This window comes from Panicum virgatum, chromosome 8K (genome assembly GCF_016808335.1).
Source record: "Panicum virgatum strain AP13 chromosome 8K, P.virgatum_v5, whole genome shotgun sequence".
In the NCBI taxonomy this organism is placed as follows: Eukaryota; Viridiplantae; Streptophyta; class Magnoliopsida; order Poales; family Poaceae; genus Panicum; species Panicum virgatum.
In genome coordinates, this window is record NC_053143.1 from 7,944,858 (window position 1) to 7,968,780 (window position 23,923).

The window sequence follows — 23,923 nt, forward strand, 5'->3', positions numbered from 1 at the left end:
TGATTCCTTGATCCATCAATCAGAACCCTAATCAGAATACAAACAAATCAATTAGTGAAAAAAATTGATGGTATCATATAGTTCTAGGTAAAATTTATAATGTCTGTAGCAATGCGTGGACACTATGTGTTGGCGTTGATTCGGGGCCAACACACGAACGCGCACGATCGCATGGCGAGCAGCGACGCTCCATGTAGCACCGCGACACTAACCGGTCAGATCGGTATGGTGGACTGGTCAGACCGATCTCGTCGGGGCAGCCCGACGAGGATCCAACGAACGCCCGCCCGGGAGGGACCCCGTCGGGGCAGGCGCACCTTGGGTTGCCCAAGACTCGGCAGGCCAGCTAGGGCATCTTCAAACGCCATGGAGACGAAGTAAGAACAACATGTTGGGTTGGAAAAGCTAGGGTAAAGGAAAAATGTAAAGGCGATAAAAAGTAGATGTATTTGATAAGTTCGATTGGGTTGTATCCTCAATCGGCCATGACCCTTTATATTTATAAAGTTGAGTGGACTTGTCCCGCAAAAAATCCTATTATAAGAGATCTATGAAAAATACAAGTTGTACTCAGACTCACTTGACCGGTCAGACCGGTTGGTCGTGCCAGACCATCTACAGACGCCTAGACCGGTCAGAGCGTCTGGACATACCGGTCTGTTCAGGTTGCTGCCAATTTTGGTTGTCAACACTGTGCTAGTAATATATATTTGCACAAATGGAACAATAGAATAGACCATTGTAATTTGAAAAAATCCAATATACTTTTATCATTTCCACAAATATAATATACTATAAAATAACAAATTTTATTATAGGAACAATGTCACATACAGGCGGGACTCAATGATTATACCATTGTAATTGAAAAAAATCCAATATACTTTTATCATTTCCACAAATATAATATACTATAAAATAATAAATTTTATTATAGGAACAATGTCACATACAGGCAGGACTCAATGATTATACCATTGTAATTGAAAAAAATCCAATATACTTTTATCATTTCCACAAATATAATATACTATAAAATAATAAATTTTATTATAGGAACAATGTCATATACAGGCGGGACTCAATGATTACGGTAACAAAATGCTAAAATTATTACTTTATCACAGATTATAAACTGGAAAAACAACACCTACGTGATTTAGAAGAAAACTTAAATAAGTAAATAAGAGGAAATAAATAGAAAATAAAACAGTATAAAAACTAGCAAAATAAAAAAAGAAAAATAAAGGAAGAAAAGAAAACAAGCAACGAGGGAAGAAAATAGCAAAAAAGGATACAACAGAAAATGAAACACATAACGTGTGGAATAGCAATGCAAGGCAAAAAAAAAAAAAGCACGCCGCAGTTTTTGCTGGATTTCCTGGTCGAGAAATTGAATTCATCTTCCACGATCCAGCTACGTTTCTTCGGTTAAAATAGGCTGGTTCACCGGAAACGGGGAACCCATGCTGGTGAAATTCGATTTGGAAGTCATGTTATTGAAACGCTGGAATGTTGGAATGCTCTTCAAATTTTTATATTTATTTGTTGCTTAGTTAATGGCTTGCTGCTCCTACTAAAATTCGTCAGACTCGCAACGCAAGTAGCTGACCTGACCACAAATAAAGCCGTAGTTGGTTCAAAAAAGGAAAAAAAAAAGCCGTGGCAGGTCCCAAACCAATCGAACTGAATCCTCCTGTTGAAATCAAAATCTGCCAAACTGGAACCATCCTCCCCGGTCACCACGAGCACAAATCCTCACCAATCAAAGCAGATCACCACAACAATCAATCCGCTTCCCAGCCATGCACAGAGCCACAGACAGACAGACCCAGCTCTGGGCTCTCCATCTGAGAACGCGAACGGCGTCAGACAAAATATCAGAGGGCGAACACGAATTGCATGAAAACCGAGCATCGAAAGCGAACAAATACACGGAGAATCCGTGTCTGCCAAAGCAAAATCAGCACAAGAATCCAATATAAATATATTTTTAATTTGAAAATTATATGAGGTAAAAATCCGATATTTTTGAAACCCAACCTTTATATTTTAAATTAAAATTTGAGGCACTCCGACTCCACCACCCTGCCTGCCTCCGGTCGGAAGAAGGAAGGAAGTCCGGGTCAGACTCGCCCAAGAGCAGAGGCAGCTCGGCGGCTCTCCCTCCCTCCGCCCAATCCCCGCCTCGCCTATAATAAGCGGGCGCCACGCCGCAGCCAGCCGGCACCCATACACACCACCACCACCTCCACCTCCACCTCCGGCATCCAGCGACGGACCTCCCCGCCGCGCCGGGCCCCGCTCCCTACCCGGCTCCGCGCCGCGCCGGCGCCGCCAGCGGCGGATGCCCCGCCGCCCCGCCGCCGGCGCCCGCCGCTGAGCATGGCCGCCGCGCCCCCGGGCGCCCAGAACCGCTGCGTCTTCGGTACGCCCCGCCCCCACCCCGCTCAGTACTTCGGCCAGGGCCCCTCGCTGCCCGGTTCGATCCCGGGAGCCCGGAGCCCCCGGTTCGATTCGGCGGCTCAATTCCGCCCCGTCCCAGCCTCGCCGCGGCTAGGGTTTACGTTTACCGCCCTCGAGCTTCAATTGGGCGGGGCCCGCAGTTTTTTTTTTATCCCGTTCGTCAATTCTGTTGCTGCTGGGCGTGGTGTGGGGGCGGCGCGCCGAGGCGGTTTACAGCTCGCTGATTGAGTGCCGCTCGTGCTTTGAATCTGGCTGCAGTTGGTAACATACCGTACGATGCGACGGAGGAGCAGCTCGTGCAGATTTGCGAGGAGGTCGGCCCGGTCGTCTCCTTCAGGTGCGGTTCGTGTTTCACCCCGCGCAAATGCAATAAGCTGATGCAGGATGGATGTTTGAGTCGATAGGTTCACAGGCTTATGCATTTACTTTTTTTTAAGGAAAAAACATATATGCATCTCAGATTGCACGAATCCATTCGTTGCTGTCCGAATGCCTGCTTGTCATTATTTTGTTATGTTTCGAGGAAGGAATATGAGCATTAGGTCGACAAGTGAAAAATTCTATCATTTAGCAAATATGATTGAAAAAAAAAACTCTGTGAATTATGGGCTGAACGCTTTGTCAGACTGGGCAGAGTAAAAAAGGATGCTCTCTCCTTAGCTTTGTCAGAAAAGGAGGTTGCCTTATGATTCTTTGAAATTTACCTTTGGGAATCCTAATAATATGGAACGTTGATTTAGAAACTAATTTATCAACACGTGGATCATGGAAAGTGTCAAGTTCCTTTGCTGCTACATGCCTGCCTGATGCAATGTACCTATAAGTTAATTTTGATCATAAATCTCAGAAATCCTAAAACAGCATCATCCTAGTATCACATATGTTTTTTGTATGTACATTTGTACCTTCTCTTGATCGGATTTCTTTGTATGTGAATATTTACTGAAACTGATAACTTCGTCAGAGGTAGACTGAGCAACTTATTAGCTGAGAGGTTTGTCAACATTTGAGTTTGACATGATGCCATCGAGCATAACTTTTTTGCATGCTGTGCTGACAGCTCCTTATTGCTTGTAGATTGGTTATTGACAAGGAAACTGGAAAGCCGAAGGGTTATGGCTTTTGCGAGTACAAGGATGAGGAGACCGCTCTAAGTGCCCGCCGGAACCTGCAGGGTTATGAGATTAATGGTCGTCAGTTGCGTGTTGATTTTGCTGAAAATGGGAGGAATACTGACAGAAATAGAGAAAAGGTCGAAGATCCTCAATTTTTTACTGTGGAACCCTTCCTACCACCTATGGAGTTCTCTGTTAATACGAGAAGTTGTATAGTCTTCATTCCTATGAATGATAATAGCTGCGGTTTCTCCAACCACGCTGTGTCTCCTGTTTCACTTTGTTGTGTTTATGTAGCATGTTCGTGTATGTACAGCTACCTGACTGTACATACACGCACCTTCTATAACCATCCAATTCCTTCGTTGAATTATCGTTCTGGTGTGGTGCCCATGTTTGTGCGGTTCAAAAATGCCTCTGTTATCTCGATTTTTTTTACCCTGTTCATGAAACTAGCGTGCCAAAGAAGTTGGGTAGTCTGACAAAGCTGTTTAGCCTAATATAAATATATATTATGATAAAGAGCTTCTTCAAAAGTGTGCTTACTGCTGAATATGTGATGTTAACTTTCTTCAAAATAGCGAAAGAAGGGCTGTAGTCTTATGGAAGATGTATAAATGGTCTTTGGACATGTTCCAGCAAGAGGGTTGCCACTGTTGGTAAATTGATTGCTGGAAAGAAATATATCCTATCAACCTTTATGCATGTGCATAAGGACTTGCTGTTTTCTTCGGGTTTACTATTACCTGAATAGTTACCGTCACTATAGCTGCTACAACAGGTTTTGTATATATCTCTACCCAGGACAGTGTCTGATGTTCATACATGTGAGCCAGTTTTTGTTGCCAAATATCATGTTCACAAGAAAATACTGTGACAATGCAAGTCCTCAACTAGATATAGTTGATTTACATAAGGACACAGTTTTTTGTGTTAAAGTTATCTTCGAGACTTGTGAAATAATCTTGCATGATGTTACAGTACACAGAAGAATTATTTCACTATCTCGATTTATCAACTTTGCATTTTGGAGATTAAGTAGCTTCACTATGGAGGTGGAGTTGGTCTATGTTCATTATCTGAATGAAAATACGGAACACCCCAACCAACTGAAGTTGATTTAGCTTCATTGAGAGCAACTGTTGACTTATGTTGGATACATTTTTATGCATTGCAGGGTCGCGGAGGACCAGGGATGGCATCTGGTGCTGGTTGGTCCCATTTTTCTATTCATCATTCAGTTCACATACATGCTTTATTAAATTTCAATTGTGTTCATGGATGCTACTTGATGGAATGGCACAGAGAGTCAAAAACAGTTAGCTGGGACTTCTGTTGTTGGAGATACAAGTCTTCATCAGCCTGTTGGTCTCCCACCGGCAATACACGCTGCGTCTGTGATGGCTGGCGTCCTTGGTGGAGCTCAAACTGCAATTGTTCAAAACGGTTTACCTGTCCAGTATGGACTTGGAAACGACCCCCTTACTCATTATTTGGCCAGAATGTCAAGGCATCAGTTGCATGAAATCATGGCTGAATTGAAGGTTAACTTGTAATCTTCCATGCACTTCAGTTGTTTGATGTTTACAGAATAAATACCCTGTGCCGATTGTAGATTCTTAATGTCTTCTTTATTTAATCACAGGCCCTAACTACTCAAAATAAGGAGCTTTCCAAAAAATTACTACAAGGAATTCCACAGCTGCCAAAGGCCCTATTTCAGGTTAGCTTTTGCTAATAGTGACTGTGCTAGTCATTTGTGTCTCTTTCTTACTGTCATTTTGTACTTAATTCAAGCTTTATTTTAGAGTCTTATGCAGGTTGTAAAGTCTATGTTTTTAGAATAACGTTTTCATCTGTTTACAGAAGATATTCACTTCCATTTTAAATTTTTGTATTAATAAACTCATGTGATCAGTGCAAATACTGTACATTTAAAATTTCTTATTCATGTTTACAAATTTTCTCTGTATAACGTGATACTGGTATCTAGAACGTTGATATCATCCATGACTTTCTTGTGATCCTTGGCGCAACCAGAAAAAAATGAAAAATCCATGGTCTTATTGCACATGCACACTGAAAGATTTGCTTTATGTGTATGTCTGATATAAGGAAATCGGCATGTTTGCAAAGCTCCAATGTCTGATATAAGAAAATTGGCATGTTTGCAAAACTCCACCGCTCAAAAAGCTGAGAATTGAGGCCCTATATTTCTTTATTTTATTTTATCTATGCAATAAAATAAGTTTGTTTATTTATTTGGAAAAATGTCATTAAGCCGTTCTCTATCATTAGAAAGTATAAATATTAGAATGTCATGACTTAAATTTTCACCTTGTTGTGATGCAGGCACAAATAATGCTCGGAATGGTGACTCCACAGATGGTTCGCTCTCATCTCTCTTTAAACTTAAGGCACTCAGAGTGCTTTTTTAGCTTGACATAATGAATGTATACTTTGTATAAACTGTAGATGCAGATGGCAAAGAACCAACAACCCTCGAGCTCCTTGGCTCAATCTTCATCTCACATCAATGAGCCATCTCCAGCTAACATGCCACCAAACCCAACTGCCCTGCAGGAACAAACAGCTACACTACATAATTTTCCTCAGTATCAGCATGCATCTCAGCCTCCAGTCAAAAATTTTCCACATGGACATCAGTCTGGATTGGCCACACATCCTCCAATGCTATCTCAGCCCCTAGGGGTTTCCAGTATTCCTACTCAACCTCTTGTGGCCTCAGTAGGCTTAATGTCGCAAGTTCAGCACCCATTTATGCCACAGCACCCTAGACCACCTGTTATGCAAACAAGTGTACAGTCAGTACCTTCGACCCACCCTCATTCGCAGGTATCTTTCATCACTTGTAAAAGGAGCTTATTTAGTTTATTAGTGCTGTTCTAATTTTGTTGTACTAGATGAATGTTCCCTGGTAACTTGCTATCTATAGGCAATGCACGCCCACAGATGAACTGAATCGATGCATTTTATCTTACTAGTCACGTTCTTCAAAAATCTTACTAGTCACATAGGCTAACTCAGCAATGTCCAACTGCAGGTAGCTGCTGTACCAGAGACACTACCGAATGAAATAGCGGAGTATGCCCATCCTTCAAAGTTGAGAAAATTGGAGGATGGAACCTCAGTACTTGGAATGGTAAACAGCAGCCATACTGCTTATGCAGCTCCACCTCAAGCAGTGGGCCCTAGTGGACCATCTGGGAGCTATAGTGCTGGTGCTGCTAGCTTTCAGCGACCAGGGAATGAAGCGCAGGTACAACCATCTATAACCAATTTCAGGATTTGTTATGTTTCTACGTGTTTAGGTTTAACTTACCAATATGGGAGACTAGTAGCTATGGAGATTTTTGACCGGAGTAAGAATAGAGTTTATGAAGAGCTATCATTAGTCTCAAGCACTGAAATATATTTGTGGCTCTTGTGCAGCTCACACCTGATGTGGAATCAGCTCTTCTGCAGCAAGTATTGCAGTTGACACCGGAGCAGCTGAGTTCATTGCCACCAGAGCAGCAGCAGCAGGTGATTGAACTCCAGAAAATGCTTGCACTGGTAAATAGTACCAATTGAACTGGTGAAGCGACTGGTTAAGCTACTAGCACAGCATAACATGGAAACAGGTGGATTCAATTTTCTAGTTGCCACGCCTGTGACCTGTCAACGTTGCCGGCATCTTGATGCCATCAATTTTGCTTATAGTTATGCATCTGGCATTCTTCGGATCAGGATAAAAGAAAATGTGATTGGAGAAGATAGCGTGAAGAGAGGGATACACATTATCCATCACCATTGTATCATTATAGGAAAAAGAATAATATGTATCCAGATAAGGGAGGTGTTTTTTCAGCTTTTCCCAAGTGTGTTGTAGCATCAGACATTTTTGTCTGAATTTTCTCACATAGGTATTGGACTTTGTGTATGCTTATGACCTTGAGATTTGTCATAGTTCTGTTTCTTGTTTGGAGCCTGTTCAGAAAACACGGTTTGCTGCTTGTTTCAATCTGTTCTTCGACCAGCTACTTCCATTTACAATCCTTTAGGTTCATGTTGTAACTTGTAACGCATATGTAGGATATGGGCAAGCACATTGTCTCAACACGCTTGAATCTATGTTGCTACGATATTTAACTACGCGTTGTAAAATGCTCTTATGTTCACAACGTTTATTCGTTCAACCACACCCTTGCCGTGATCGTATAGCCATTGTCGTTCTTTTAACTGGTTATTAGGGCGCCGTTTGAAAGAGGACAATGTTGAATTTTTTTTCCATGTTAGCAATCATGCAAAAACTTAGTAGTCCATCGCTTTTGATTTGAAAAACAATAGTGGTACGAAACCATTTGCACACTTCGACACTCAACAGTACGATTGCTTGATGACATTGCTCCTAACCTGATGTATAACATTAACAAGGGCCCATTTACCCTAAGGGGCCACTGGGTTGTGGAGGCTACTTGCCTACTTTCCTACTCTTCTACAGACAAGGGGTACATTTCCTCTGCCTTGGGTCAAAAATTGGACTACCATTTTGTTTACAGATACAATGAATTGGAAAACATGATACCCCGACGCAAGCTCTCACTCGCCTTCTCAAACTTCTTCTCGAGGTTAACCTCCCCGACGGCTTCTGCAGCGGCTCTCAACTGTGAACAAGTTCAGAGTTAGTAGGTTCAGATATCTAGAACAAAAGAACAGACATTTTGCAAAGATACAAATTTAGTGTGCACATTATTAATATTGACATGGTCAGCATCAAACCCAGGGAACATCACCAAAGCGCAAGACAAAAACCAGAACCAGCATGTTCCAGTTTTCGCCTCAGAGATTCTGCAAACCCTAACAATCACTACTTATGACTACATCATCAACCATGTCATAAAATTGGATGACAGCACATTAAAGTTAGTTTAAATTTGTCAAAATTATTAATTTCAACACTAGAAACTATGGCTTAAACATGTATGCTGTATTAAAGCACGATGCATAGACCAGCAAGGTACTATGACACCTTATAGTGGACATTTCCCAAGCAGCATTGCCAGATTCAGACTGGCATGCACATTGACCATTACTGTCTGTAATCAAAGGAATGCATCCATACAATGGAAGTGACAAGGAAACTGTGGAAAGCAGTACAGGTGATGGAGGGTACATTGGAGAGCTACCTGATTCAGAAATTCATCCAGCCTTCTAGCAAGCCTTATGACACTTCCTTCAAAAATATCGGTCATTTCCATCACCTCAGCAAAGGTTGCTCCCTATATCAAGATAATACAAACAATAAGATAAAATTAATGAAATCACAGAAGGCGTTCCAATAGAGTTTAATTGTACCTTATACAAATTAGACATGACAAGAACAAAAAAGAACTGTATGACAAGATCTCTATCACAAAAAAAATTCGAAAAGGAAAACATTTTTTTTCTAAGACTAGGGCCTCATTCGTACTGACCCTTGACCAGCAGTATATGACATCCATCAGGTACGGTCTGCAGGTTGATTCAACATATTCCTCCACATTTACTTCCAGTTTGCATTCTCGTTGTACCTAAAACAACAGTGAGAATTCAGATATCACAATCAAGTACAGGGAGATAACAAAATATAAATTAGACAAAGAATTACATTGCTCTAGTGGGACCCGGAACAATGAGAAATTTACATCTCAATAAGATCAGGGAAATATCAAAATAGAAATGAGACAAGTATAAACCTCAGCTATTTTTCTCGCAGCCTCCTGAAGTTGCATCATTGGCCTGGAAAGTTCATTTCTCAGGCGTATTTGCTCACTTGATTTATCACAAGGTACAAAGCAGCTAGCAAGGGAAGCAACTTGATGATGATCGAGATCATTAAATGTACCTTGACACAGAGAACATATTAAAGCAATACTGCAACTTAAGTTACAGGGAAAACTTGGACACAGATAAGAGATAACCATATAGAATTGATACCATTGAACATAAGCTCAGTGATAAGCAGCTCATCCCCTGTGTCTATTAAACAGGCAGCACGTCCCTTTAGCTGGAGAACACCATCAGCATCAATATGACCGAGCATCTTCAGAACGCGTGACCGGTTCCTAAGTTCGTCTCTAAATTTTTGTATCTGTATGGAGTAGATTAGAAGAAGGTAAACTCATGTAGCTGTTACAAAGAGTCCAAATGGAACAAAAGTAAAATGACAGAACCAACCTGTGAATCCCGCATCTTTGACTTCAAATTCTGAATTTCACTATTCAAATCTGCTTTTCTTTGGTACCATGATAATTCCTGCTCACTTTGACCAGACTGAGACATAAAGAAAAGCACAAACTCAGTCAATAATAGAAAAAATGATCCCAAATAATTCTTCATTCAGAGGTGACAGCATTAGATACCTTATGAAGTCGGTGAGAACATAATTTCTGCTCAAGCTCCTCGAGTTTATGAACCAAGTCTACTAGCTCAGGTTCTTGAATACCCATGTCCTGTTGGTAGACAATAAAAATGAGTACGCAATTTTAAGAAATTGTTCTACAGAATGACAAAGCATTTATGTTAAGATGCTCAGACGAACTGGACCAATTACAGTGGCAGAACTGCCAAGAGACGGTAGAGCAAGAGAGCATTATAGTCTGTGAATATGTAAGGTTATAAATGAGAAGCTGAAGATCACATCAATATATTACATTGACAACTGTTCTCTACAGATATATTATCCATGGACAATGCATTAAAACCATGATAAAATTCCTATTCCTATATTTGGAGGTGTTAATTGCACAAGGCACCTAAAGAGGACTATCAGAGAAGGAACAATATCACAATTCACAAGTACATAATAAGAGAGGTGCTGGTGTACAGATTAGATATATTTCAGTTTGTAACTTTATGGAACTCAAGCTACGACAAAAATGGGACTTGAGGTGAAAAAAATGAATACATGGAAAGAAATTTCATGTAAGAAGAAAAAACTATCATACATTGATTGGATGTAGCTTTGGTAGGCCTTGAGGGTAGCGCTTTCCTAGTTCTTGCACTGCAAAAAGTATATTTTGTCTTGCTTCAGGTGGTCGTAGATCCGGAGCAATGTTGATTCTAACACTGCTTAGACCAGATAGTAAAGGTAATGGTACAGGCACCTGGAAGTATATCAGATTAATCCAAAGTAGTATTCAGATGATCATCTAATAATTGTCTATCATGATAAAACCCTTTAACACTGCTCACCACATGCATTTCACCCTTCTCGCCAGAGCGAGGCGGGCATGGCTTTGAACGTGATCCATTCTCATTGGAAATAGAAGAGCAGTGAAGCAAGGTATCCACTATATAGCTATTACCACGTGCTGCACTTAGAGCAGGGGGAAGAGTACCAGATGCTGGAGGTTTCTTCACTACATTTACAACCACACCCCATCCCCAGTCTGTTGAACCATCCCTCACTTTGACCTGCCACAATGCAAAATACTGAGTGCAAAAGGAATTGTACAAATTTGTAAAGCCTACAACAGAAGTACAACAGAAGTACTAACAAAACAACAGTTCATTGAAGAAATAAAGGAGTGAGCATAAGCAGAGAAAGAATTCCTGCAGTTTCTCATCAGACAAATAAATTGGTGGTGAACATAAACACCTCGTCCGCAAACAGAAGCAGAACTTGTGAAGAGTGGAGTTACCTACCAGCCTTCCAGGAACCAAATACAACAAAGCCCTCTCTGGTCTAATCATCTCAGACATGATTTTCTTCTCAAGTTCAGATATATCAAGGCCCAATTTGTGATATTCAGCAAGATCAGTCTGTCCAGGGAAATGTGCAAGTCAAATAACAACGATAACAAAGCCACAGGTGAACAATTATGAATACTGCAATCAAAATAGCATACCTCCCCAGAAGAATCGAGCAAGGTAGCTTCATTCTCCAACCGCGTAATCTTCTGAACTATTTCTGGCAATGCCTGAAAAGCGAGGGTAGCTTATTTTCTCACACTGGCTATAATATGGCAGTACGAAGCATCTTTTAAAGGTCCTGCAACAAACCTTCTCATACTGAAACTGATGGAATGAATTTCTAATCACATGCTCAGCGGTAAATTGGCCCTCCACACGGCTCATTAAGTTCAGAATAGTGTAATAGCTCAGTCGGAAAGTACTGACAAGAGGTGCTGGTTTGCCTAACACCATGTCCTTGATAACACTCATTTCCATCTGCAATGTGGACTCATGTTATGGATAAAAGTCAATCTAAAAGAAATTAGTGAGAACAAAAGGTTCTGTGCTCCAAGATAGTTGCAACAAAATCAACTAAAATAATTTGCATAAGAAACCTTTAAGCTGTGGCACACAAAATTCAAGCATAAGTTTTGGGACAAGACTAAAAGATTCAAAACATGATAAATCTTTAAGCACGACTACCCAGAACAGCACAACTGTTTTCAATGTGAGAGTTCAGTGCAGTCTCAAAGCATGCCATGGATTGTGTTGGTTTAAGTTGCTAGTCATACATGTATTCATTTGCATAACAACCAACATTGAATATAGGTAAAAGGAAAAAAAGATTAAAACCCAATAAACATCTAGGCCATCATAATTTCTAAATGCAAATGAACTAGCAATAACATTACATAAAAAAGAAAGGATTTATCAATCCTCACATCAGATTTTGTCAATCAGACACAGAAAGATAACTGCAGAATCAAGATTGATTGGAGCCAATTGTTGTATTCTCTTCCAAAGGAGCCCCAAATTTGTCAAGAGCATGTCAAGCCAACAAAGACAAACTTAATACCCTGTCATGAAGACCTTCATGGTACATGAGTTGTACTTGAAAAGCAAAGATAATCACGACATAGAACCATGGAACTTTACCTTCTCATCTATCATTATAACACAAATGCCTCGTTCATCCTTGCCACGTCGGCCAGCTCTTCCGCTCATCTAAGAATCGAATACATGTGAAATTAATAAATGGCTTTCTATCTGTCCCCTCTGTAAACATTACATGTATGTATGCCTAACTTGCATTTCATATATAAAAAAATGTACCTGTATATATTCTCCAGAACCAATATAGCGGTTAGTATCACCATCCCATTTTTTGACAGATGTGAAAACAACTGTTTTTGCAGGCATATTAAGACCCATGGCAAACTGAGGCACAAAGGTGAACAGAGTAAGACTGTTACTGATCAAATGGTGCAACTAATTGTTAAAGATGCACTATTTACATGAAGTGGAAACCAATATTTCTTTTACTTTACCCTGTTTGAAAACCATCCATTTGAGAAATGAAACTCTAGATTATACTATATGTGAAAAGATAAAAACACTTATAAGATTAAGTGGAATAATCAGGATAGAGCTCATACTGTCTCAGTAGCAAAGAGAGCTTTCACAAGACCTTCTTGAAAGAGCAGTTCCACCAACTCCTTGATTATTGGAAGTAGTCCAGAATGGTGTACTGCAATGCCTCGTTTAAGAAGCGGCAACATCAACTCTATAGCAGGTAAACTTCTATCTTCCTCGACTAAACAGCTAATAGCATTACGGAAAACTTGCTCGATGCATTCCTTTTCATCTTCAGTGTTGAAGTCAAGTTTTGACATAGACATGGCATGGTGCTCACATTCTCTTCTACTAAAGCTGAAAATTATGACTGGTTGAAACTTGCGCTCCATAATCATCTGAAAATTAACGTAAACTCAAATTTGAATAGGATATCAACAACTAAATAATTAGAATCTACAAGTGAGATGTCAATCAGACCTAGCCCTATAACATAATAGCTTCTAGTTCAGGTAATCATCCAAAGATTAGGACTTGAAATTAAGCAGGTATATGAGCAGAAAAATTCAAATAACATATCAACAGCAGAGCAATATTATCTACCAATAAGATGCCAACTTTAGCCTCTCTAACACAGAATATTTTAGATTAGAAAAATTCAGGCATGTTCAAACTAGTCTTTTCAGAAACTCCATCAAACCAAAGAATAGAGTATACATTGCACTAAATAATGCTAAATGCTGCCTACCTTGACGATTCTATATATGTCAGAATTCCCAGAGGCACTTCCACCTTTTGCAATTCGACCACTCGCTTTAGGTCCACCACCTTTCCTTCCATCTAGTTGATTATTTTGCTTACTAAACGAGTCCTGTAGCTTCCCAAAGTTATCCTCTCTGAACTGGCCATTTTCATCTACCACAAGGTAGAGACCAGAACCGCCTATTGGAAACACATAGTGCTGCAATGGTGTCGGCCTGAAATCCGTATACACAACGTGGCAGGGCTGCTTGTGCAGACTGCATATCCACTCGGCAAACTCAGTCGCATTTGACATGGTAGCGGAAAGAAAGACCATCTTGATGGCAGGGGGCAGGAAAATTATACTCTCCTCCCACACGACTCCCCTCTCACGATCCTTCATGTAATGAATCTCGTCGAATATAACCCAGGCAACCTCCTTGATCACCTCGGAGCCCCTGTAGAGCATGGCCCTGAGGATCTCAGTCGTCATGACGAGGCACGTGGCGTTGGGCTGGAGCGTGACGTCGCCCGTCATGAGCCCGACGTCGGTGAACTCCTGGCTGAGCTCCCTGTACTTCTGGTTGCTGAGGGCCTTGAGCGGGGAGGTGTAGATGACCCGCTGCTTGTCCCGGAACGCCATGGCGATGGCGTACTCGGCGACGACCGTCTTCCCCGCGGAGGTGTGCGCCGAGACGAGCACCGACTCGTTCCGCTCCAGGCACGCGATGGAGACGCTCTGGAAGGGGTCGAGCTTGAACGGGTACTCCTTGGCCATCTCCCCGTTGAACTCCGGGCTCGCCAGCGTCCCGTGCACCGCCTCGTCCTTGGCCGCCGCGTACCCCTTCGGGACGGCGACCTCGTGGATGCACGACCGCGAGAGGCTCCGGCGCTTGGCCGCCGGGTCCGCCTCCGCCGTCGACCCCGGCGCCGGCAGGCTCGGCTCCTCCACCGCGCTCGACTCCGGCGCCTTGCGCTTGCTGGCGTTCTCCGCCTCTTCCCCCATCGCGGCCACCAAACCTAAGCTACCAAACCCAGCACCCCGTCAGAGAATACCACCCAATTGGAGCAATCCAACCACCCAACACAGCGAAGCCTAGGAGTAGGGTCCTTACCTACGGATACCGTGGTGAGAGGCGGCCTCGCGCGTTCCGGCGGCGGGGAATCTCCGGCGAGAGGAGCGGCGGCGGCGGCGGCGAAGGGGGAGGTGTGCCCTAGCTCTCTGCGGTGGCCGCCTCGCCTCTGCGGCTACTTCACCGTGAACGGAGGCGCGGGCGGCGCTGGACGGAGCCAATCCCGGCCGTTGATCTCCGCCGCACGAATATTGATGCAGGAGCCGGTCGGTTCTTGGGCCGGGCCAGGCCGGACTTGTTCCATCCGCAATGGCCCACTATCTGAATTCGGCCCAACAGCATCCTGAAAATTTGGGAAAATTTTTCCCCCCGCCAGACAGCAATCCGAACTCGAAGCTGGATCGGAAAGGCCGCCGGAATTCGATTCCGTTTCGGGGATGGCGGCTCACTTTGTGTCCGAAACGGTTGCGGCAAATCCGATTCCGAGGTAGAAGCTGGGAAGCCCGACCATACCATACATATCAGCGCCGGGAATCCCTGACGGCGACACGAATCAGAAATCAGAATTCGAGTAGAGCAAGTAGATCGAGAGCCGAGAGCTCGCCGCCGGCCATCTCCTCGGATCAGCACCGGCGGCGGAGAGCGAGGCCCGTTTGACCCGGAACGGGAAGCCAAGAAAGGGGAGCTAGCTAGCTAGCTGGTAGATGGAGGCGTATCGGTTCGGCTTCGACCTGCCGGCGGCGAACAAGTTCGACCCGACGGAGGCCGACATCGTGGCGCGGTACCTCCTCCCGCGCGCCGTCGGGTTCCCGAACCCGCACGGGCACGCCGTCATCGACGCCGACCCCTGCAGCTGCCCGCCGTGGGAGCTCATGCGCCGCCACGGCCACGCCGGCAGCGACCACGCCTTCTTCGGGCGCCCGCGCAGCCAGGACAGGAAGAGGATCGTCCGCGCCGTCGGCCCCGGCGAGGACGGCGTCGGCGGCACGTGGGACGGGCAGAAGAGCGGCGCCACCCGCCTCGTCCTCTCCCGCGCCGGCGGCGGCGCCGCCGCCCCACGGCTGGAGGTCACGTACAAGCGCCACAACCTGTCCTACTACCACGGGCCCCAGCCCCCAGAAGATCCGGACCAGCGGCTGGGTCATGCACGACTACCGGATCGTCGACCCGCCGCACCTCGCCGACACCGTCCTCTACCGCGTCAGGATCACCGACAGGAGGAAGAAGGAGCAGGGCAAGCAGCAGCAGCAGGCCGACGCCGACGCCGTCGCCGGGCACCAGGTCGTTATCCCCCCGGGCCCGGACCAGCCGGGCCCGAGCAACTACTGCGAGGTTGAGGAGCATGGCGGTGCCGTGGGGGACACGGGTGGCTACTATGCCGACGACGACGGCAGCCAGTACTTGAACCAGGACCTGAGCTGCTACATGCTGTACGACGGCGATGGCAGCGGCGACGGTGACTACCTTTTCAACGTCGGCGACGACAATAGCTTTCAGTGTCCCGACGGCGGCAATGGAGGCTGAGAAGCAGAGGAACAATGCTAGCTTAGCTAGGACAGCGTACATACTGTGTGTAGCCTGTAGGAAAACCATCAGAAATTTATTACACAACAGACTGAAATATAGGTGGATGAGGTCATGCTGGGGATTTATGGCATCTCAGAACAAAGAAAATAATGAATTAATGTACAATAAGCTGTGGAGTACCTTACATTTACATATATGCAGATATGCTACACTTACTGAAGAATCTCTGTTCTTTCAGGGAGAAAGGGGTTCATTTCAACAACCACATTATTTGGCATCTCTATACTCTTTTTCCTACAATAACCAAAACAGTTCCTTCACTTACCAATAGTGTGGCTACTTACAAGTTGCAAGGGTGGGACACGTCTGGTTCCTTGCTTTGCACATGCGATCCTAGATCATATTTCAGCTTGCTGACACATGCAGTCAGGCATAGGAAGGTTGTATATGGATTCCTGTGGTTTCCTTGGTCCGAAACCTTTTGTCTCACTGTGGCGACGCATGTCCTGCATGTGGTGCTTGAATTGATCCCATCTAAACGATATACAGAGTACAATTTAGAATTAAGTCCTCAATCAGCTCATATTATGAACAAGATAGCATCAGAGCCTGCATCTCCTGGCCATTGTATTGTAGGTGTTTGAAAGTTCAATGGGAGTAATTGGTTAAAGACTTGAATCTACTTATGTGAGTGTGGGATACATATATAAAACTATTTCTATGTTCTTAAAATGAACCGAGCTTCTTTCAAGCAGTTAAGTTTGATCAGAGGTTTATGGAATAAGGTCATCTTGGACATAAGAATAAGGAGAATGGATACATGCATAATACATACATGTAAACGAATTCAGGTCGCATCCTGTTGAGAATTGAAAGAAGTGGAACTAGGACAACCAAACGCATACCTGATATTTGGATTGTCAAAGAGTTGGACTAGTTTGCTTTTATCTGGTTTTATTGTCATTGCATGTCCTCCATACATATAACGTCTATGCCCCATCAGGAAGTGGGGGAAGTTGCTTCCTTGTGTCATCACGAACACTTCACTGTGAAGACAGATAGTGTAATCCAATGCTGCCAATCTTGATGAATGTCCCTACATATTTTAAGCAGGAAAATTTATCCTTCAATACCTTGCCTCCACACTCTTGATGCAACGCAAATGAGATAATCAAAGGATGCATACTTTAGAGAAATGCAATAACCAAAGAAAAAGTTACCTTGAACAGTGCAAGCTCCTCTGATGTAGCCAGAGTTTGTTTTGTTTGCAATAGTGGAAACAACTGGCGAAGAGGGGTCATATACTTTTCAGCATTGTATATTTTACCAGATGCAACATAAAGGGAAGTAGTATTCTCAAATCCCATTCCCCGCAGCATCATTCCAACCTGTATACACTGAACCAGTAAGATAATAGCAATCTATATAACGTCCCATAAAACAAAGCAAGTCATTCCTCTAAAATTTTGGTCACTGGTAAAAATAAAATTTTGTATATAAGGTGTGACTGATCAAGATATTCTAGAAATGATCTCACAATATGACCTAGCACTCTGTCTGCAATGCAACTGTCCATCAGTAGACAGCCTGAGAAGCATGGCACGGGCTCTAAATATGACGCTTCAGAAACAAGCACAAATTTCAAGGAACAAATGTTGCAACCTCTAAAGGTGTCAAAGGGCATCTTCCATTCCTTCGGTTAGCCTCAGGATTTATTACTCGACCAGGTCGGTGAAACTTGCCTCTCCAGCTCCTTTCACGAGCATTTTCCATTGCATTATTCTCCTTAGAACCACCTTCATATGTGCAGCATTAGAAAGCTACCATGTCCTAAATGTAAAGCACACAATCATCATAAATTAGAGAGAAAAATTAGTAATGTGAGTCCGCACAAGATAAAATTCATCAAAACCTCTTCAAAGCGAAGATGCACTGAAACATACTTCCCACCAGTTAAAGAACTCCTCTTGATCATTCGGCCAACCATATTGTCTGCAAGAATTCTTATTGATTCAGAAAATCTCAATGCTTCATAGTTTGCCAAACATCTCAATTTTTGGACATCTGAAGGAACTGAATGGGCCAATCTATTTGAGAAAGGGGCAATACGCACAGCCCTGTGTCACGGAAGAAGACATGAGTGGAGACAGGGTACTAAGGTATCCCTAAGTTCCAAATATCTGATACTACTTTATTAAGGGAAGAGAAGCAAGGAAGGAACACATACCCAAGCTCCAACATTTTTGGAAGCACCTGTTGTAGGTAGTAACTTGGGGGCGAGAAAGCTTTGGTTCTCATATTTGGTATAGTGCTGATATTATAACCAAATCGTAGAAAAACATCTTCAGGAAGTTGTTTGACAACCCTTACATGTTTTCTGAGAGACTCGATGAAGTGATCTTCGTCGAAGATATCGCCAAATTTGCTGAAAGCATGAAAATACATCCTCATGAAACTCTAGGAAGAATACAAACAAACATATACCAAACGGTAATATCAAAATAATGACTCTTTACTGAATCAAGTTTTTAGGTGCTATAGTTTTAGCTCTAAAAGGGATGGAACATGTAAATTCTGAACGTTTTTATGATTAAGGAAAAACTTTATATGATAAAAGGACAGGGCTGACAGGCTACTTGGTAGCTGATAGGAGTATAAGCTTAACCATGACTAAAACACCGTAGTAAAAAAATGCATCCCTACAATGGAAGTGCAAATATTGCTTCAAAAGTTTCAGCCACAAGAGAAAAGCTCATGTGCACATAATGAAGGATAAGAAAAAAAACACTAGATTTCTTCTTTTTACAATATGAAGGATCTTATCAATTTTACTTATTGGCTCCAGCCTCCTTACAAACAATTGACCAAAGAAAGACGTGTAGAAGGAGACTAGTTGCAGAAGTTTATTTCCCAACTCAGTCTTGCAAAGGACTACTTACAAAGCTAGTTTCCAAGAAAAGATAAGGAGGGAGGCCTATGCATAATTCAGTCACTCCAAACACATATTTGACTCTTCTGTAGTAAATAAATTGTTACCTAGAATCCCGCCAAACACTATTCAAATGAAATGTTGGTGTTACAAGAGTTGCATTGAGAATTCTGGCCACAGCAATAGCATCACAAATCTGTAGTAAGAAATCTCTATCAGATAACCACCAAAAATGATGAAGAGGAAACCTAAATTGAACTTGATGTTCTATAGAAAAAAAAAAACAAAGAATTGCACACGTGAAGATCGGTAGCATTCAAACCCCATTCGTTATTGAGATTTCCAGAGAAGATAAGGTACAGATATGAACAAAAAAATCGACTACCATGTTTATGCAGAAATGAGGTCCACCACATGTACATGGGCGAACTGCCAATCAATGATGTGGACCACAGAAAAAAATCTAGAAAAACTTGACACCTTGCTGAGATTGGATCCCACTTGATAAGGGCAAATGCAGGTAATTTCTGAGTTATCTAGAAACTGTTGATTACTGGACAATTCTTTTAGCCAGAGAGCTAGCATGACACCATGGAAACAAACGCCAATTTTGATTACTTGTTCAAAAAGAAACATTCCGTACCAATAATTTTGGCAGTGCAAGGAAATGTTCGTACAACTTACTGAAATGCGTTGTTGATTCAGGCCACCATTTGCCTCAACTACGAGGAAACCATTTGACGATGGTAACTCTGAAAAGAGCAATGTGTGCCATCAATGTCAGCTACCAAGTTATGTTGTCTTTTCCAGATTACATTCACATAGAGGCAAACAAAGAAGAAGGAATTAGCTTTTGACTTGCGTGTTTGGTAGGCAAACTAAACTCTCAAGGTTCTGTTACCTGACTCTGTCAACCTCTTGCTGATACAAGGTTTCCATTGTTTTCCAATCTTTTTGTGATTAGATGTCACTAACTGTGTAATGCCAGGGAAAAAAAAGGAAATTATCACATAAATGTAAGGAAGTGATCCTGATTTCCTAGCATCAGAAGAAAAGGTTGGTAGTAATCATGATCAAAGGTAATTAATGGGGAATCATAGTGGGCCTCCAAAGGTTACTGACACTATTAGTATGGGAGTAGTACTGATCAAGACAAGATCATCAGCAATCTCATGTTCACCTGAGTCGAAGTCACAAAGACTTCCTCTGAACCTTGTAAAAATTTATAAATCCAAAATAACCAATGCATACTCCCAAGAGTTGACACATGTCAACAGACTAAAAGAAATCCTGTTGGAAAGGAAAAAAAACTGTTTTTTTTTCACTTTCATAAGATTACTCTTCTGCATTTACATAAATCCTTCTTTTCGTACTGCCAGCAATAAGACTAGCCTATACGAACAAATTGAGCGCCCGCATCGCGAATTGACCTGATTGAGGGCCCACATTGCAAATTTGCAATTCCTATGTCCCCCCATTCTAAAACGAAACCAGTAACTTGAGCCTGCAAGAACTCAATTCCACCCCAGAAAAATCGAGTGCCAAGATCGTAACTTTCCCACTGGACGATGCAATGGAGGCTCGGGGAATTAGGCATTCACCGTATTAGGCCGCGAGGCGAAGGCGCGCATTTCCGGGAGGAGCCGCTCGAACGCGAGGTGGCTGCGGTACACCGACCCGGGCGCCGCCGCCGGCGCCGGCGGCGCGGCCTCCACCACGACGCCGGCGCCCAGCCCCTCGCCGCCGCCCGTGGCGAGCATGAGCGTCGCGGCCGCGTACGCCAGCGCGAGGAGCAGCAGGGCGGTCCGCCGCCGGCGCCCGAACAGCACGCGGCCCAGTCGCCGCGCAGCGTGCCTCGGACCGGCCGCCTCCGTGCCGCGCATGGACGCCGCCGCGGCCGGCACTGGCATCTCCTGGAGCGCTCCGCGGGACCATGCGGGGCGAGGCTGATGGGGGGAGGTGCGAGGTGGCGGTGGTGGTGACGGTTGATAGCGGAAGAGGAGAGCGTGACCAGAAATGGCAAATGGGAAAGGAAGAAAATAGGTGTCCGGCCGGGCCGCCGCCGCCGCCGGTGTTTGGCACAAGAAGACTACAAATGGCCGTCTCCCACTCAGATTTGCAAACGAACACTGAATTTAAAATGATTTGGCAGGTGGACAACGCCAGATAAACTTTGGGTGGGCATGGAGCCACCAGTGGATGCAATGGACAGACAATTGTTCAGAGTCAGTATGGTGGTTACAGTGGGGAACGGTGCTAAGGCAAGTTTTTGGCAATCCTCATGGGTGCACGGCCAAGCACCTAAGGATCTTTTCCCTGATTTATACCGGCTAGCATGGAGGAAGAACAAGATCATAAGGGAGGAACTGCATAACCAAAACTGGACGAGAGGATTGTGGAGGATGCAGACGGTTGAGGAAATGGCAAGCTTTGTTCAGTTGTGGGATTTTACACAAGAACTGCATCTTTCGAACACACCAGATAGTATCACTTGGAGGTGGACGGCAGATGGAGTTTACATAGCAAAATCTGCATACAACGCACAGTTTCTAGGGCCTTACAGCTCCTTCAAAGGTGACCGCATTGGGAAGGCGGAAGCTGAAGGAAAACACAAGTTCTTCGCCTGGTTGTTAGTGCAGAGCAAGATTCAAACAGCTGACAAGTTACTGGCCAGGCAATGGCCCTGCAATCCGATCTGCTCACTGTGTAATCAGGAGCAAGAAACAGCAGCACACTTAATCCTACACTGCAACTTCGCTCAGCAAGTCTGGAGTCAAATGGAAGGGTGGATTGGGAACCTAGTTCGACAGCCAGCACAGGGAATTCAGATCACCGAATGGTGGGAGAAGGAGCTAGCTCAATTGCCAAAGAAGACAAGGAAATTAAAAGCAGCCTTGATGATTTATGCCGCATGGAATATTTGGAAAGAGAGGAATCGCCGGGTGTTTAATCAGAAGTATGGCACACCACAGGAGGTCTTGGAGGAAGTAAAGCGCGAAGTCAATGATAGGAAGCAAACCTGCGGGGGCCCAGAGTTATCGGTCTCGTTTAATGCTTAAGTTTGTTTTCCTAGAGTTTGAGTTCATCTCATTTTATGTAATATCGAACTTGTAGGAACTCGAATTTGCTTCTCCTATCTAAAATGACAAAGCAGTGCTCCTGCAAATTTTTCAAAAAAAAAATGATTTGGCAGAAACGAGTCATGACCGCGTTCGAGTACGACTCTGTGTATTCAACTAGAATTTTCATGTACCGTCCTCCAGACAGAGATTCTTCTAAAACATAAAACATAAGTACCTCATACAATTCTCTAAGACAATATAAACTAATGCATAGGATGTTTGGTATTACGCTCTCAACAGCCTGAAAAGATCTTGGCGAGTCCGATCCCTGCCTATAATCAACCACCTCAAGGGTATTCCTTGGTGAGCTTGACGGCTAAACAACGACAAAGGAGTAAATTCAAAATTCAAGATGGACCCTTAGCATGATTCTTGGATTCAAACTCGGGGGCTATACTCAACCTTTAGCCAAAGACTATTGTGATGCATCTCTCTTGATAGTACGACATACCTATACTCAAGATCAAAGATAAATTACGTTTCACTTCCTTGAGCTTCTCATTTGTATTTTATGTCGTGCTTTGCCCAATCTCAAATTGAGGAGTACATCCTACTTTTCTTTACTTTGAGCATATTTTTCTTGAGCTAGTGAATTGAACCTTTGAATGAAATCTACTTCTAGTTCAAATCACCATCTTTACAATATGATCTTAGAAAGATTAATACTTGCCAATATGAACATCCTATATGACCAAGATTCTTAAAGTTAAATCCAAAGAAAACCTCTTCACCCCTAGCATTGGTCCTTCGGTACAACCAAATTGTCCTTCTCGAAGCTTAGTCCCTTGAAACGTTATCCCGGATTCCCCTCTTCATCGTTGCATCACATAAAACTTCATATATGCTTGCATCATAATTAAATCACCAATGAAATCCATTCTTCACAATGTCATTGTAATTTATCTCCTTTTGATAGAATGTCCATTTCTCACAAGAAATTTCTTTTGAGTGCTATGATTATGTCCACAAGCTTCTTTTGGATATGAGAATCAATTCATTGTCATTCATACATGTCTCAATCCATACGCAATGTCTGCTGCTTGTTAAAGTCATCACTTTCAAACATGACATAGCACACAACTTGTTGTATGAGCCCTTTGTCTTCAACATTAATTCATTTCTTCACATATATTACTGATATGATGATTAATTTCTGCTCGTATACTCAACACACGAGAAAAATATTTATATTTCAAAAATGAATAAAGACATTGTTGCTCATGTTATTATGCCACATGATATTTACAAGTAGATGTTAGCATCGCTCCTGGAGTCCTTGTAATTGTGGTGTTTGTTCTTGGTCTCCTCTAACAGAATGAAGCATATCCAGTCGAACCCAACTCGTACCTGTCACATATGCTTACTCCCCAAGCTAAGTTTGTGACATAATCATATGTTAGCCATTCCTATCCGAATGTGATCGAACCACACGCGGTCAATTTTGCCAAGTCTAAACCCATCCGGACACGTTCAAAGTCAAAACGAGTTGTATCTGTAGTTTAAAGTTCAGTTAGTTGGTTCCCGTCACTAGCTAGCACGAAAGAAATAGGGAAAAATTAAAAATACTACCTTCTCTATTTTCCCATTGCAATTCTATATGCACATATACACATCCAATCTCAATCGCAATTGCTTATACTATTCTTCCGTTTCAAATTA

General features: G+C 43.2%; 3 protein-coding genes and 1 pseudogene across 4 annotated transcripts; 2 read left to right on the forward strand and 2 right to left on the reverse strand.

The window, feature by feature from the left end:
- Positions 1 to 2,164: 2,164 nt before the first annotated feature.
- Positions 2,165 to 7,605, forward strand: LOC120643806 (cleavage stimulating factor 64-like). Its single transcript, XM_039920277.1, has 10 exons — positions 2,165 to 2,428; positions 2,725 to 2,803; positions 3,544 to 3,718; positions 4,759 to 4,792; positions 4,887 to 5,125; positions 5,227 to 5,304; positions 5,934 to 5,969; positions 6,057 to 6,437; positions 6,646 to 6,861; positions 7,035 to 7,605. Exons 1-10 carry the CDS (start codon positions 2,386 to 2,388, stop codon positions 7,173 to 7,175), a joined length of 1,422 nt encoding a protein of 473 aa, XP_039776211.1. The 5' UTR covers positions 2,165 to 2,385; the 3' UTR covers positions 7,176 to 7,605.
- A 281-nt stretch (positions 7,606 to 7,886) lies between these two features.
- Positions 7,887 to 14,898, reverse strand: LOC120643807 (DExH-box ATP-dependent RNA helicase DExH10-like). 2 transcript variants are annotated; one of them, XM_039920278.1, is made up of 17 exons: positions 14,729 to 14,898; positions 13,621 to 14,638; positions 12,956 to 13,270; positions 12,633 to 12,737; positions 12,456 to 12,524; positions 11,628 to 11,795; positions 11,474 to 11,545; positions 11,271 to 11,387; positions 10,818 to 11,039; positions 10,571 to 10,729; positions 9,986 to 10,075; positions 9,801 to 9,896; positions 9,561 to 9,714; positions 9,320 to 9,468; positions 9,059 to 9,154; positions 8,771 to 8,863; positions 7,887 to 8,248 (listed from the first exon to the last, which is right to left on the reverse strand). In XM_039920278.1, exons 2-17 carry the CDS (start codon positions 14,617 to 14,619, stop codon positions 8,138 to 8,140), a joined length of 3,015 nt encoding a protein of 1,004 aa, XP_039776212.1. In that variant the 5' UTR covers positions 14,620 to 14,638; positions 14,729 to 14,898; the 3' UTR covers positions 7,887 to 8,137. The 2 variants fall into 2 exon arrangements, with proteins under 2 accessions (XP_039776212.1, XP_039776213.1); XM_039920279.1 differs by having other exon boundaries at positions 13,621 to 14,633; positions 14,729 to 14,882.
- A 492-nt stretch (positions 14,899 to 15,390) lies between these two features.
- On the forward strand, positions 15,391 to 16,210 carry LOC120645383. Its single transcript, XM_039922174.1, has 2 exons — positions 15,391 to 15,831; positions 15,938 to 16,210. Exons 1-2 carry the CDS (start codon positions 15,391 to 15,393, stop codon positions 16,208 to 16,210), a joined length of 714 nt encoding a protein of 237 aa, XP_039778108.1.
- A 124-nt stretch (positions 16,211 to 16,334) lies between these two features.
- On the reverse strand, positions 16,335 to 21,225 carry LOC120643808 (annotated as a pseudogene).
- Positions 21,226 to 23,923: the final 2,698 nt, after the last annotated feature.